Source organism: Parasteatoda tepidariorum, chromosome 5 (genome assembly GCF_982258835.1).
Source record: "Parasteatoda tepidariorum strain Cologne lab strain chromosome 5, Ptep-v5.0, whole genome shotgun sequence".
Classification (NCBI taxonomy): domain Eukaryota; kingdom Metazoa; phylum Arthropoda; class Arachnida; order Araneae; family Theridiidae; genus Parasteatoda; species Parasteatoda tepidariorum.
In genome coordinates, this window is record NC_141759.1 from 75271401 (window position 1) to 75288816 (window position 17416).

Genomic DNA, 17416 nt, shown 5'->3' on the forward strand with positions numbered 1-17416 from the left:
TGATTACAAATTTTACGAAAATATGAAATCATTATATATGATTTCACTGTGACCAAATATTGGGGGCACAATTTTACAATAATTTTGAATTGAGGCCGGGATAATCTTATTGGTAGGGCACTGGGCCCATGTCCAAGAAGTCGTGGGTTCAATCCCAGCAGACTGAAAACTTCCCGTGTAATAAATGGTGACTGATGCACGTAAAATCTGTCGGATCCCAAAGTCCTCCATGTTCCCATAACAAATCATACCTCTGGGAGTACTGATCCAGGAGTTTCATTGCCTTCCAGATTGGTTCGAAATTACAAGGCTACGGAGTTGAACAATAGTGGTCGTAAACCAAAAATTTGGGTTGGCTGTTCAACGACGGATATAAAATAAAATAAAATCATTTTGAATTGCTGCCGGGATAGCCTGGCTGGTAGGGCACTGGGCCCACGTCCAAAAAGTCATGGGTTTGATCCCTGTTGCCAGAGCCCCCCCCCCCCCGTGCAGTAAATGATGCACGTTAAATCTGTCAGCTGTTCAGTGACGGTTACCAAATGATATAAAACAAAATCGTTTTGAATTGTGCTGTGGTGGCTCAGTTGTTAGAGAGTTCGCCTACTAATGATGTGACCTGGGTTCGAATCCCAGCAATGGGTGATTGATAAGAATTCTGGTTTACACTGACCACACCAGAGATGACGTAAAATTTCTTCAGTGTGGTACACGGATCATGGGTTATTGTACCCTAGCCGTCTGACTAACAATAGGAGATTTTCGTAGCTTTCCTCTCCATGCAACGCAACTTCGGATTATTTCCTTAAAAAAGTCTTCCACGAGGGCAAATTTCTCTCAATACTTGGTCCAGGGGTTCCCGTGTCTTCTGGATTGGGCTCAAAATAAGAAGAATACGGAGTTGTCGTCATCAGTAGTCGTAAACCCAGAATTTAATCGCAAATTTAATCGAAAAATTTAATCGCAACACATTTTGCGTTTTATTTTTTATTTTTAAATAATTTGCTGTATACTTTATCGTAATATTTGACATAGTTTATTCAAAGTAAGTTCCGAGCAGGTGTTAGATTTTTTTTAATCATTGTTAACTAAGGGTAAAAACAAAAATTTTTTTGTAAAATTTAAAAATTTAATTCCTTTTTGACAATAGTGCTGAAATATTATGTTTAAGGACTGCAAAATGCGAGTAAAATACATGAAAATTACATTTACTTGAAAATTACATTTACTTGAATAAATTTTTTAAAAACACGTATTTCATTTTCTGAATTTTTAGAAACTTTGTTGAATACAAAAATGTTGCTCCCCGGTGTCAGCTACAAAGTTTCGTGTCTCTTGAAAAGAAAGGTAAATACAATGGAAAACAATTACTTATGACTGCTTTCGAGAAAAGAAATTGAAAATTAAAACGTTTCTATTTTAATTTTTAAAGACATCACCCCTTTGGGTTACCAAAGTTTTGTTTACCGCTATATACATATTATATATTTATTGTATATATATTATATATATATATATATATATATATATATATATATATATATATATATATATATATATATATATATATATATATATATATATATATATATATATATATATATATATATATATATATATATTGTATATATATATATATATATATATATATATATATATATATATATATATATATATATATATATATTGTATATATATATATATATATATATATATATATATATATATATATTGTATATATATATATATATATATATATATATATATATATATATATATATATATATATATATATATATATATACTGGTTTATTTTCAAATCAACGAATATTAGAGGGGCCCTCGATTGTTAACTACTTCCAAACTTGGTTAAACATTAACTTTTGGCACTTATTATTATTATTAAAGTTTTTGTTCGTTTACATTAAGAGCATTTAATGACCGAACGAATAGAATTCAAAGTTTGTATCTGAAGCACTGAGAATTGCTCAGTAATTAACTGACATTTTATTTAATTCTAAAATAACTGTAATATGCTTTTCATAAGCTTGATTCCATACCTTAAACATTTTAATTTGTAATTGGGTACTTGCATCAAATACCTGAATGTTAATGAATAAAAAATAACAACATCAAGATAAAAATGAGTCACAACAGAATTTTGATCTACTTTATTGGGCCGAAAACTTAAACTGCTTGCATATGATTTTATCTACTGTCAATGACCAATCAGAATATCCATACATCGATTTCTCTGATGGACTAATCTGAATTTGCACATCTACTGTTATTTGGCGGGTCTAAATCCATATATCTGCTGCTGGCTAACCAGTCTGAAAAAGGTCTAAATCTGCAGCTGCTGCTGTTATACCATTCAAAATCTGTACATCTGCTGTTCGAGCAGTCTGACTTCATTATTCCATTTTTTTATTTGTTTACTTATACTTATTCTTTTTTATAACGATTTTCATCTTTATGTATACGTATTTTTTTGTTTGTTTTTATTTTTATGTTTTTTACTTTGCTGACAAAAGGGGACATTATAAAGACAATTTCAGTTTTTAAATTTTTTTTGTTTGGTGTTTTATTTTTTTATTTTCAGGAGTGGCTTTTGTGCACATAAACAACGCTAGTTTTTTTTTAAATAACTTGATGTTAAATATACGTTCCTTTCAGCATGATGTTCTACTAACTATATATATCTTTCCTTTGGATCTTTCTTTCCTCTCTATGTATCTTTCAACTTGATGTTTAATCCAACCAGATCTTGTATTACACTTGTTTGGTCCAAAAACACAAGAAATGAAAGCTTCATACAGTTAAAATAATTCTTTTTTAGAAGTGAGCCTAAAGACGAAATTGCTAGAAGATGACATTTTTTTTAAAAATAATAATTTTTATTTATCATTTATTAATTATGAAAAAAAAATTAATTGCAGGTATAAATATTTATGTTTAATTAGATTTTTTAAAATCTAAATGTAGTTTTTTCTTGTAATTAGCTCCATAAAAAGTGCTTTAAATATTAAAAATAAGTAATAAAAGAGCAATTAAACGAACTCCCTTATGGGATTATATCACCAAATTGCAATAGTTTAGATTCTTACTCATTACATTATGTTTAATATAAGTGTGATTTTTCTGTCTTCAGTTGTTAAATTTTTGAAAATAAGGAACACACTTATTTTACTGACTTTTATAAAAAATTAAAATTGGCTAATAGATATACCCATTTTATTTTAAAAAAAATTTCATTAGAATGTCTGTTTTGCTTTGAGGCTTTCCGTTTCTAGACCAATAATTTCAGCAAAAGAAGAATGTTTCAACCGAAAAATAACAAATGCGTAATATTATATATTTTTTCACACAGTACTTTATAACAAAAAGCTTTGCCATTTTATTCGAAACACTTTAACAGATTTTATTAGAAACACTTTAACACTTAACCTCTTTTTCACCGAAAATAGTTCTATTGCTTTTAAAGTTTACACGATTCCGAAAATTATAACAAAAGTAGGGTGTTTCTTCGGAAAAATATCAAATGCGTAATATCGTCGAGAGATTAGATTCTTTCTGCGAATTATGTTCACTTCCCTTTACTTTGCGAAAAAGACCTTGTATTTAAATTTTTATGCATCAAGATCTACTCGACTGATTTTCTTCATATTTAAAATGATCCAGATTGAAATAATGCAAAAGATAGTATAACGTTCGATTTACAACTCTAAGTGGAAAACATTTAAAATATTAGTAATTAAAAACTAAAAGAGTTTTTTTCTTGTATCAATAGCGCTTTAGGATGTCAGAATTATAAATCCTTCTAAATTTAAAAATAAATATATGTTATATAATTAATTATAAGTAAATAATATTAACAACTATAAAATTAATGTGATCTAAATTTTTATTTGAAATATGGCTGATTAAAATATTGAAGACAGCACTATGATTACCTCAAAAGTGGCATTTTATTTTATCTCGCTTACTGAAAAGCCGTTTCATACTGAATTTGCAGCTGCATCAATGTTCTATTTCCTTTGTATTTGGACCACACCAAGAAGACAAGGGCACTATACTATCAAGTATTAGAGTAAATCACCTTTTTTGAAGGACTCAATGAATGATACATATCCAATTTTGCGTTAGTTATAAAGGAAAACTACTTACATCCCTTATAGCTATCCCAATAGCAAGTCATCTCGATCCCATAATCCATCTACCAGTAGAGATATTTATCTGCTAACCATGTGGTCAGTGCGAAGTGGGAAGAGTAAAAAAATAGATTATTAAAAGCTGGGATACTAACCAGGACTTAAGTATCATTGGGAGTTAAAACTTTATTATTAACTGGGTCATTCTGGATTTTCATCATTAAGCAAAATTGAGGAATTGTAGTTAGATAGTATAATTAGGCGATATTTATTTGGTTTCTATCAAAATTATATATATACTAGTGGACTGCGCCCCCTGCTCGCTAACGCTCGCCAACCCCAGAAAATTGCTACGCAATCTTATATGGTTTGCTTCGCAAACCAAGCTCGCTTCGCTCGCTACTAACTTAGGTACATTGCAAATGCACAAAATTCTAAGAATTCAAAATAATCATTCAAATCCATATAACAACTATTTTTTAAAAACAAATTACATCTTTTTAGTAAATACTAAGTCATTAAAATAAATTTGAATTCAAATAAATGACATGTAGTTCGTTAAACCTATTAGAAATGTGCTATAGTATCTTAAGATAAAATTTCTAAAACTGATATCTCTTTAAAAAGGTTAAAATATTGACTATAATTAAATCTATTAAAAATAGAAATAAGTGAATTGCAATGGAAAAACCTGCATGAACAAATAAATTCTAGTAAAACAAATAAATTCGTGATATAAATCAAAAATCGTCAAGTAAATTCGTAATATATAAATTCGTGAAAAAAAGCGCTTTCGACAAAATACTAAAATAGAGATCTATCGACAAAGACTACTCACTTCTGCCTAACTTAATAGTATGAGATTGCCGCAGCTGATGCTCTCTGGTTATTTCAGTTTCCGTTTTTTAAAAGAGCTATATGTTGAGCCATCTCAGCTAGATTTGGCATGTGACATTTTTAGCTGCAATCATTGGTCGATTTTCTAGCGTTGCCATTCGGAGAGTAGTTGTAATGAGGCTTTTTCTTGTCGCCGTGTAAGAGAAATATATATATATATATATATATATATATATATATATATATATATATATATATATATATATATATATATATATATATATATATATATATATATATATATATATATATATATATATATATATATATATATATGGGCAGGGGCGTACGCAAGGGGGGGTTAGGGGTTTAAACTCCCCCTTGAGCTCAGACAAAGTGAATTTACAAAATAATACAGACAAAAATAAAAATTTTAGTAAAAATTATGCGGGTTATTATTTTTTAAGACTATATATTTTTATTTGCCTTATGCCTACTTTTTTTTCTCACGGTATTTCTCAGAATACTGATAAAACATTTACTGTAATAGGGTTGTATTTCTGAAACCAAATTCACGTGATACTGTTACGGGCGAGCCCCGATCACTGAATCCTTTCTGACCTGCCAGTCGCGATAGTTTTCGAGACTGGCTGGCATTCGCGAGGTCTGGAATCCTAGACGTTCTGTCGTCTTTGAGACAATTCGAGAATTTTGTAGATGCGGTTAAAAAAAATTATATGAAAGGGGGTTACATTTATTTTCGATTTTAGTCAGACTAAGAGTTATCTCCGCCGCTTGTCCTTCGGAGCTTGTTTCTAAATCTGTTTTGTTTTGGAGACTCTGTGCTCGTTGAAGTTATTCATTCCAGCTCGAAACTTTGAGATCGTATCTTAGTGGATATTTCTGTGCCAATATATATGTATATATTTTTGCTGATCTTGGATCTTTAGGATGTCTAAACGCAAGAATTTAACAATTTTTAATTACTTTTGAGAAAAAATCACGACCTGAAATTAGTGAGGTGACAGCATCTAGTACCAATGTAAGTTTTTCTGTTGAACAGAAATGTTATACTTCCGTTGAAGAAAACGTTTCTAGCTTAACAGAATCTGATGAATGTGAAAGCGGCCCTCAAAGTGTTACTTCCCACCCATATGACATTGGACTTTTTTCAGAAGATAATACATGCGAGGATAAAAAAACTGGATATACTTAAAAATGTTTGGGAACCCAATCCAGCATTTGTTTTTCCTGAAAAAGGAAAAAGAAAATTGAAATTTCAGTACAAATGGCTTTATCGCTGGAAATGGCTTGCATATTCAGAGGTTAAGGGTGGTGCTTTTTGCAAATTTTGTGTACTTTTCGCCCCAAGTGGTGCCGGTTCTGGAAAGCAACCTTTAGGCCAACTGTGCAATGTAAAATTTGACAACTGGAAAAATGCTGTAGAGCGATTTTCTGAACACGAGAAATGTCTTTATCACAAAAAATCGATCGAAACTGCTGGGACATTAAACGATATTTTATTTGGAAAGATGAAACCTGTGGATGAACAAGTTGACAGTGCAGCAAGCAGAAGAAAATTAGAAAATAGAAAAAACATTACTCCAATCATTGAATCCGTCCTATTTTGTGGAAATCAAGATCTCGCTCTAAGAGGACATAAGGATTCGGGAATAATTGCTGAACAACCAGGTGAAGAGAACGACGGAAATTTTCGGGCATTGCTTTGTTTCCGGAGTAAGAACGATTCGACTCTTAAGAACATTTTAGAGTCAAGCAGAAAAAATGCTCAGTATACCAGCCCTCGATTTCAGAACGAAGTTATTGAGGTTTGCAATATTTTAATCCTGCAAAAACTAGTCAGCAAGATTAATGATGCAACTTGCTTTTCCATTCTTGCAGATGAAACAACTGATATTGCAGGTATAGAGCAATTATCGTTATGCGTTCGATATGTCGATAAAGAAAATTTTAACATCACCGAACAGTTTTTGCAATTCATTCCGGTGCATGACTTAACCGGAAAAGCAATAGCAACAACAATATTAGACCAATTACAGTCTATGAAAGTTGATATAAAAAAGTTACGTGGACAGGGGTACGATGGTGCTGCATCAATGAGTGGAAAAATTAATGGTGTACAAGCCCACGTAAGAAGTATTGTCCCATCAGCACTCTATGTACATTGCTCTGCTCATAGCCTCAATTTGGCTGTATCAAATGCATGCGAAATAACTGGCATTAGAAATTGCTTAGGGACAATTAAAACATTATACGACTTTTTAAATACGCCAAAAAGACAGTATGTCCTATCTTCAGCAATAGAGGAGATGGAAACCAGCTCTAAGAGGGAGAAAATTAAGCAGCTATGTGCAACCCGTTGGATGGAAAGATACGACTCAGTAACCGCTGTGGTGGAACTTTTCGAGCCTATCGCCGAAACACTACAAAAAATATCAGAATGGAAGGATAAGGAATCAGCTACCCAGGTTAATTCTTTACTGTGCACAGTATCTAATTGCCAGTTCGTAATATCTCTTTTGTGCATTTACAAAGTTTTCACCATAACAATCCATCTCTGTAGATACCTACAAAAAACAAGCATAGATTTGATAGAGGCAGTGAGTCTTGCAGAAGATGTCATTAAAGATCTAAAATTAATGCGTGAAAATGCCACTGAAACATTCTCTGAAATATTCAGCTCTTCTTCTCTTATGCTAACAAGCATTGGATCTTCCACTTCCATGCAAATCCCTAGAATAACAGGAAAACAGAAAAATCGCGATAATTTTCCCTCATCGACACCGGAAACATATTTAAGAGTTAGTGTTTTTATTCCATTTATAGAAAATTTTATAACACAATTAAACTTAAGATTTGTATCGCATCGTGATATTTTGAAAGGATTTCAGTGTCTTCTACCTGCCGATCCTTTCATTTGCCAACATTCAAACATAAAGGCTTTTGAAGCATTAGTGGAATTTTACGCTGGAGATTTGGATACCTGTAAAGAAAGCCTTAAGTCTGAACTAAAACTCTGGTGTAAAAGATTAAAAAGGATTAGTGAAGACGGAGGTAGTGTTCCAAAAACTGCGGCGGATGCTCTTGGAATGTGCAATAAAGATATAACACCAAACATTTTCAAACTCCTAGAAATATTGGTCGTTCTACCTGTTTCAACGAGTGCAAACGAAAGATCCTTTTCGACTTTACGCCGTTTGAAGACTTATTTACGCAACTCAACGGGAAATAATAGAATGAATGGATTGGCGCTCTTAAGCATTCATGGAAAATTTACCCCAGCTGTCGAAGACATTTTAAACGAACTTGCAAAAAAAACCCGTCGTTTGGATATTACAGTATAAATCAATAAATTTTTAGCGTGTTTGTATACTGGTTTAATTCCCTATTTGTTGGTAAGTCATTTTTTAGTTAAATTCATTGGTTTTCTATGGAATATTCACATTTATATGGTTGTTATTTAGGTAGCTGTTACAATATGAGTAGTTTTTTCTGGCTTGATTTATTCCTACTTTTTAATAAAAATAAAATATTTTACCTCTTATTATAAAAAAAATTATATTCTTAAACTTAAAAAATAAAAACAAAATTTAACTAAACAATGTTGTCGAAACAAAAAGTCAAAATTGTCTAGCTGTCTAAATTAAGGAAGTAATAGTGCTTTATTACATACTCGAATTTCTTTTAGTAATTTCTGAAAATTATGCGTACGCCACTGTATATGGGTCATTCTCACAAAAACAGTCATTTTCATGTCCCCAGTATATTTTATGTTTGTTTTACAGCTTACGAAAAAAAAATTCAGGGAAAGTGTCCTTCAGAATGCAAGCTAACAAAAGAATAAAAATAAAATTATCAATTTTTATTTTTTATTTATTTTAGGTAATTGAAATATACCAATATGTCATTCCCTCACTTGTCCCCACTGCTGAGTTAAAAAAAGAAAAAAATTGTTTCTGAAATAAATTATTTTTTCTTCACAAATTCGTGTTTTTTATTTCAGAATATTGAAATATAGAATTCAGAAAATCTATTTCAAATTTAATTTCTGATAAAAATATTAACACAGCAGTATTTTAAACTTTGTCCCCAGTGTTTCGCGTCATTCCATCACAACAATGTTCTTATCACCTGCAATCTTCTTGGAATAAAAATATTTTAATAAAAACTTCAAAAGTTAACAACTGGCATCATGGAACAAAATTGCAGTATGTTTCCATCTTCAACTTAAAGAAGCTTTGCTGTGGAATAAATTTGAATGAATCAAACCAGGTAAAATTTTTTACATTTGTCATTCCCTCATGTCATTTTTTAGAGTAAAATAAAATGCAACTTCATCGAGAAAGTGGATAATTATATGTTGCTTTCTTGTATGAATATAATTGTATGTGATTGACTTCAGAAATTAATTAGGCTTAACTGTTATTTTTAATTTTTATTGAATTCGTCATTCCCTCACTAGTGTATAAAGTGAGGGAATGACGCTGAAGTGAGGGAATGATTCAAGATGAGTATATTATCAAATTTTTTTTGTTCAATCGTGCCAGCCAATTTTATTTCCCAAACCTGTAAAAACTATTACATATATAAGACTAAATTATAATAAATATTAGATATACTTAGTATGTTATCATTTTCAAACTTTAGGTAGATGTAACTTAGATAAAAACATGTATTAAAATAAAATATCATTCCCTCACTATTAGTGTCATTCTCTCACTTTTTAAATAGTGAAAATAATTAATTTACTTATTAATTAATTTGAAAAATAAATTAGAAAATTAATTTATTAAATTAATTAATTAATTTATTAAATTAATTAATTTATTTATTGAATTAATTAATTTATTTATTAAATTAATTATTATAAATTAATTAATTATAAATTAATTATTTAAAAAGTTAATTAATTTAAATATTAAGTATAATTTATAGGATATATACTTTCTTTATAATGCCATTACATATTTCTATTAATATAAAAAGTTTCAGAGTTTTTTATTCACTTTACTTTTTTGGGATTTTATGAACTGAAAAATTACAGTTTTCGTGAGAATGACCCATATATATATATGTTGTATATATATATGGGTCATTCTATATATATATATATTCTTGTATATATATATGTTGTATATATTATGGGTCTTTAATAATTAAATGCAAATATATATATATATATATATATATATATATATATATATATATATATATATATATATATATATATATATATATATATATTTGCATTTAATTATTAAAGAAATTTAGAAATTTCTTTAATCATCAAACAGGTTATAAGTAATTGACGAATCCGATTGTCTGTGTTAGTAACCGGTACTTCTTCAGACTTGGAAGTAGCTGTAATTACTCCATAATATTTTTCCACAATATTTATTCCATCAAATTCCGTATGCTGATACATTATTAGCTTTTTTTAAAAGATCTAATGTTAATTTTATTTAAATCTTGCTTTTCCTTAAGAAGAATCTCGTGTAGATTCAGTTGTACTTTTCATAAAAGTTATATCGATGTCAGCCAGTTAACAAGCTCTTGGCCATTTTTAAATCATCCGGTATATTCTTTTGGATATTCAGTTATACCAGTTGGTTCAGTTAAAAAAATACAAACAGAAGAACATCTTTTAAAAGATGCATTGTGCAATATGTTACAAAATACTCATCATTATGCTCTGCGAATGTCAGCTAGTTTCTCGTGAAATCCAACTAACTAGCCTTTTTTTTGTATTGATATATCATTGTCATCATTATTACGTATTTTGAAAATATACACAACTCATTTCATAGAACTTTTTAAATGTTTTGAAAATATCACACGTGTAAAACTATATTTAAACTGCGAAAAAAAATGAAACATCTTATTAACTATGTACCGGATTTTATCTAGTAAGTACAAATTTAAATGTTCTAAGGATTAACTTCATATATGCTAATTTGTGCAAAAAGACATAAAAACATTCTTCCTCATAAACATACTTGTTCCCAGAAGGATTTGGACTTTCTATTAATAAAATTTGGGGGAAAAATAGCTGCAATCTGGAATATATGACATAGTAAGACCCAAATAATAGTTTAGTCAGGACATCATTTAAAAGCTTGAATCCCTATATGCAAATTTCTTTTGCGTACATTATCTCTGGAGCTATTCAACAAAACAAAAATAAATTTTTATTTGTTAAATAGCTCCAAAAGAAAGCAAAAAATTTAAAAACAATACTCGGTTATCTAAAGTTAATTTATAACAAAACATTAGTCAAATAATTTTAATTATAAGATACGCAGATTTTTTAAATTATTTCATAATATGTATTTTAAATATCAAAATTGCTGACATTTTATAACTTAGTTCATTGCGAAAAGGGATTCATGACCCAAATATTCCCACTTTAGTTATAGGCTGCCGTACTTGCATATAACTAAGCATACAGATTAACAAAATAATTTTGGCCTTAGGAGTGAATGTACAAACTAGGAGTAAACAACAAAGATAAAATAATATTCATAATAAACAATGCCTATCTTACGTATATAAATAATTTAATATATTTTTATAAGCAATACTTAGATAACATCCTATAGGTATAGATCAATCACTGTTACTTAAACTTATTATAAATGTTGTAGTCATTGTATGAAATGCATTGTGTAGTCCGCATAGTTACATAATCATTGTATACAATGTGTAAAATCAATCAGCAAACCCCGAATAGATTATTATTTCAGTATTAGGCATAATATAGTAAGATTAATAAAAAACTGACCAAGGAAAAAAATCATTGATATTTCACGCATTGTCAAGACATTTGGTAAAATGACTAATTAAACCCTTTCAGGTATTCCATACAATGGCAAAGTAAATTATACTATTCTCATATTGCGTACCTTGCCTTAAGAGCATTTAGCATTCTATAAAAATGTTTTGGTAGGTTATACAATGATTGAATTAAGTGTAGAATAATTCTACTATTATAATATTTCGCCTAAAAACGTTCCGGCATTGTATACAATGAGCTGACATTTTATGCTATGGTGGCGTTTTATACATAGAAGATAACTGTTACAGTTAATGTCTATGCCAAATGTTAATTGTATGCTTATTAATTGAATAGAATGCCTAAAATCAACCAACTCAACCTAATTATTTCACACATTGCCCTGGCATAATATAGAATTATTAATTACAAACTGCCTAAGAAAAAAACCATTATTATTTCACATGTTTCCCGACATTTTGTGAAATGACTAATAAAAAACCAGGTATTTCGTACAATAGCTAAAAAAAGTATAAAATTCTCATATTTCGTACTTTACTATTTAACACCTTTACTTTTATCGTACCTCGACTATTTAAATCATTTAGCATTTTATAAAATACTAAAGCATTTAAATGCAATGGAATAATAAATAGAATAATTCTCCTGTTATAATATTTTGTCTAAAAACGTCCGGCATTATATACAATACCTGACATTTTATGAGATGGCAACAGTTTATATATTGACGATAACTTGAAAAACTTAATGCTATTTCTACTTATTATAAGCATATACAATGAGGAGAAAACTATTTTTTGTTTCAGCTTACCTTTGAAGAGAATCAAATAATAACGATGCTTTTAGGAAATATCCCTTTCACGTGCATTTTATCATCATTCATTCATTTTATTGTTTGCTTGGCGAAGATTGTCACCGTTCTGAACTCAAATACCAGAGATTCTCAAGGAAAACAAGATAGAATCAATACCAAAAACCGGAATGCGTTCATTAATCCTTTCCCGCGTAATATTCATTGACTAGATAATTAGTAATTTACAAGCGTATCGAATGTGCGACTTGAATTAAGAAGCCTTCTGACCTTGAAGAAAAAAATGTGGTTTCCTTGCCCCCAGCGATTCCGTCGAATTTTTTTTTTATGTAATACCAGTTGTTATAGACATGAAAAATATTGTATAATATGCAATGTTTACCAAGGTTTAAAGCCAGTCGTTTAAAAATTGACTGAATAACCTTTTAATGCTGTTATTCAATACACGCAAACTTCTAAAAATAAATATGCAAATTAGAAAAATAAATATTATTGTCGATTTTATTAATCGTTTACAACTCTTTACTGTGAACTCAGCACGTTTTTATAGCAATTAAAGTAATTTTTATATCGAAATTTCCTTTGCGCTCACCACCTTCTAGAACAGAAATTTGCAATTCCTTTCGGAGAGGCCGGGATAGCCTGGTTGATAGGGAACTGGGTCATGTCCAAGAGATCGTGGGTTCGATCCACGCCTGCTGAAGACTCCCATATTAGTAAATGGTGACTGATGCACGTTAAATTTGTCGGGTTACAGAGTCCTCCATATTCTCATAATAAACCATACCTCTGGGGGTACTGATCCAGGAGTTTCCTTGTCGTCTGGATTGGGTTCAAAATCACTGGGCTCCGGAGTTGAAAATTTGTAGTCGATTACCCAAAATCGGGTCGGCAGTTCAACGATAGTTATAAAATAAAATTCCTTTTGGATCGCTTCACAATCTGAATTCGCTTCTTCCTTTATTGTATTTTAATCTAGCTTTGTGGCTGTAATGTTACTATTTATAAAATAAATATGTAATAATAGATCACATATACATATTAGTGAAACATTTATATACAGTTAATTAATTTAATATACATTACGTGTTAATTTTGTTACATTTAAATACAACTTCGTTAATCATTTATAAAAAATAAAATAAATATTTTCTCATGTGCACAATTTTAAATTTCAAGGTTTCGATTCAACTTATTTTCCTAGTCCTTTATTCCATCAAGACTTTTTAAAATGTATTGAAACAACATAAAATTGAATGAAAAAAGAAAATAAGAAGAAAAAAATCAATAAAAATGAGGTTAGTTTTCTAGAAAATAACAAGAACGTTGAATCTATGAATAACTCCATTCAGCTTAGATTGTAGGGTAATTTCGATTGTGTTCAGCTTTTTCACTAACAAAACGCTTTTTTCTTCTTTTGCGTGAATTATTAAGCATCAAAATTAAAATGTAGCTCTAAATTACGGAGTAATATACGTAGATTATCAAGAACAATGAAGGAAATTATATACTTTTAGGCCTACGTAATACAATATTTTAAAGGGTTTTGATAGTAATATACAGTTTTTTTACAACTGAAATTGATCCTAAGGTTAAATGCTCAGTTAAAATTATTTGCATAGGATTGGAGCTTGAATGACAGCATCCTGTAATCACGTTATAGACATAATAAATTGATATTGTAATATGATTCAATTTATAATGTAACGCTTTCCAGTATGTTCCAAATTCTATTTTATTTAGTTTTAAATGAAGCAGAGGTTACGCAGATATTCCTATTTATTTGAGATTCTTTCATGATTGCTATACAAGCATGGCAACATCTCCAGATTTCTTGAGAAATTTCTCTAAACATCGAAAAGATTTACCTGTTGACACACCATTAAGGTTATTTAATGTGACTGTTATATTCTTCATGGGATACATTCTTATTCTTTTTGGTATATATTTTAATTTTTTCACAGCTTCAGGTTCCTTTATATCATAACTTGTCTCGGTTTAATCTTCATAAAAATTTCTACCCAAGTTGATGAAACCGTTTCCGTCGCGTGTATATATTTCTGCATTGCTTCGCAAAGTGATCGTATACCATAGAATACGTGCATATTTCACTTTCAAGAGAGAATAATTTAATGGATAAAACATCAGTTTTCGTATCTTCCCCATCATAAACTTCTTCCGTTGCCAGACAAACCATGTCATCGATGTTCTCATAGTTGCAAATGGCGCAATGTGGATTTCGATAGTACTGAATAGAAAAACCATCTTTGCTCAAGATTTTTGTCAGAGCCATGTAAGCGGCACACTTCTCTTCAACACTGTAATCAGCCCACGTTGATGCACAGTCTGTGATGACACGAAAATTGTAACAATAAGGCGTAACATGTTTCAGTTCTTCTGGAATGGTGGTGTTCAGAGAAACATCCATGATAATCTGTCCGTCATAGTCCATAACCCATGTCTTTCTGTAACTATCATAACGGAGGGGTGGTATTGACGTGGTATTGAATTCTTTATGTATACAACCACTTTGTATTTTTAGATTCCATGGTATTGGTTCTTCTCTACCAAAATTTTCATTGCAAGCAAAGCAATAGTAATTCTTATATGAGATACCTGTTACGGGATCAGTAACGGGTATTTTCAAAAAAGGATCGTTTAATTCTTCAGCAGAGCTGTTGCAGAATTTCTCAATAGTTCTGTCGTATATTACTCTATCCTGATCACAACTGTTTATCATGGGTACATAGTGGTACTTGTTATCATAAATATTTAAGGCACATTCAACGTTTTTTAGAGGTGATACGTAACTTAGTCTATATTTTGAGTCTACGCAGCAAGTTCCAAGAAGACTACATGAGCTATCACAGTTACAGTGCTCGTGAGCATTTTTTCTTCTGGGTAATTCACAAGAGTCCAAACCCTTACATGTGGCATTTAGAGCTTTGATATCCTCGTATGTCACGTCAGATGATGGAATTATGAAACATTCTAAACTTATAAGAAACCTGAACAATATCAACAGGATTGTGGGAAATTCTTTCAATTGTAACTTCATCTTGAGTTTTTTTTATCTAAAAATATAAAATATCGGTAGGCGTTATTATTTGAATATCTAAAAAAGGTAGAATAAAATCTGAAAGAGCATAAAATAAATTTACAAGGTTATATTATTACCCTGCAAATTGAATATATTTTTGTTGCTATCTTTTGTTTCAGCATATTATTATCTGACTTTAAATAAAAAGAAAATCAGAAATGTGAATATATCATGTAAAGGTAAGAGAAAAAAGCTGAGATATGATAAAATAATTTCAAAAAAATTTAGTAGGAGGCTTTTTTTTAAAAAGTCTCTTTAAAAAAAGTAAGGTATCTCGGTCATGAATAGTCTCTTTAAAAAATTAAGGTATCTAAGTCTTGTTGTTGTTGTAGGTCATTAAGGCAAGGGGTGCAATTGTTTTTGCTTTCCAGTGGTGCCATCTATAGCGAAGATATCTAAGTCTTGAATAGTCTCTTTAAAACTGAGGTATTTTGGTCTTGAAGACTCTCTTTAAAAAACTGATGCATCGTGGTCTTGAATAGACTTTTTAAAAAAATGAGTAATTTCGGACTTGAATAGTCTTTTTAAAAAATGAGATATCTTGTACTTGAATAGCCTCTTTGAAAACGAGGTATCTTGATCTTAAATAGTCTCTTTAAAAAAATTGATGAATCGTGATCTTGAATAGTCTTTTTTAAAAAAATGAGTTATCTCGGACTTGAATAGTCTTTTTAGAAGATGAGTTTTCTGGGACTTGAATAGTCTCTTTAAAGAATGAGATATCTTGTACTTGAATAGTCTCTTTAAAAAATGAGGTATCTTGGTCTTGAATAGTTTCCTTGAAAAAACTAAGGTATTTCGGTCTTGAATAGTCTCTTTAAAAGTTTCGGGTATCTGTGTCTTGGAAAATGAGTCATATTTTTTTATTGTACTATACAATTTATTCTATAACATTTATTATTATACTGTTAATTTATTATCATACTACTAATTTATTCTGTCAGGTCTTGAAATTCCACATATATCAGTAAAAAAGGTACTAATTTGACAATATTTGAGTGAGAATTTGGTACGGAAAGATATTTCAAAGTGCATTTAGCAACAAACAATTGACGAGTAACCTCTAAAATTCAAACTTTCGGCAGCTTGAGGATAAGAAATAAAGGCACGGATAATATTTCTTAGCTACTGTCAACGTACAAACTTAAAAGTCTAAATATCTTAGATTTACTAAAATATCAGTTATAATCTTCTACTCAGCTCTTCATTTAAATTAAATTAAAAAAACAATAAATAATACTTAATATTAATTTTTTTCCTTGGAGTTCTCTTTAAAAAAAAAACTTAACAATTACTTGCAAAAAATATTTTATTCAAAATAAATAGTACCAGGTATGCGAAAATATGCAAAAAAATAAAATTAACATTATGCAGCTGAAATTTTTAATTGGACTATTTTGTCTATGTTTTCCTTATAGTATGGATTTTGAGGGTCAAATTTCAAATCCTTCGGAACAAAACACATGCTAATTTTGAATCAACGTTTTTACATTTAAATTCCCTATTTAAATTATCCCCTGACTCAAACAATTATATAGCTTACTGAAAGCTCGCAGGTTATTATTAATTTGTCAATTTATTACCTTAAAAGATTTTGTACTGATACCTTTGATGATTTTAACTCAGACATTAATAAGACGTTAGAGATTTGTTCGAGACATTAACATTAAATAATAATTTCCACTGAATTTTTTTAATGCAAA

At 29.8% G+C, this 17416-nt stretch overlaps 1 protein-coding gene across 1 annotated transcript in view; it reads right to left on the reverse strand.

Moving 5' to 3' along the window:
* The window catches only part of LOC110282964 (uncharacterized), a 70783-nt gene that overhangs the window by 51685 nt on the left and 1682 nt on the right, over positions 1 to 17416 (reverse strand). Inside the window, exon 2 of the mRNA XM_043044237.3 lies at positions 12614 to 15687. Coding sequence (XP_042900171.2) covers positions 14631 to 15671 — 1041 coding nt within the window. The 5' untranslated portion in view covers positions 15672 to 15687 and the 3' untranslated portion in view covers positions 12614 to 14630. The remainder of the gene's footprint in view (positions 1 to 12613; positions 15688 to 17416) is intronic.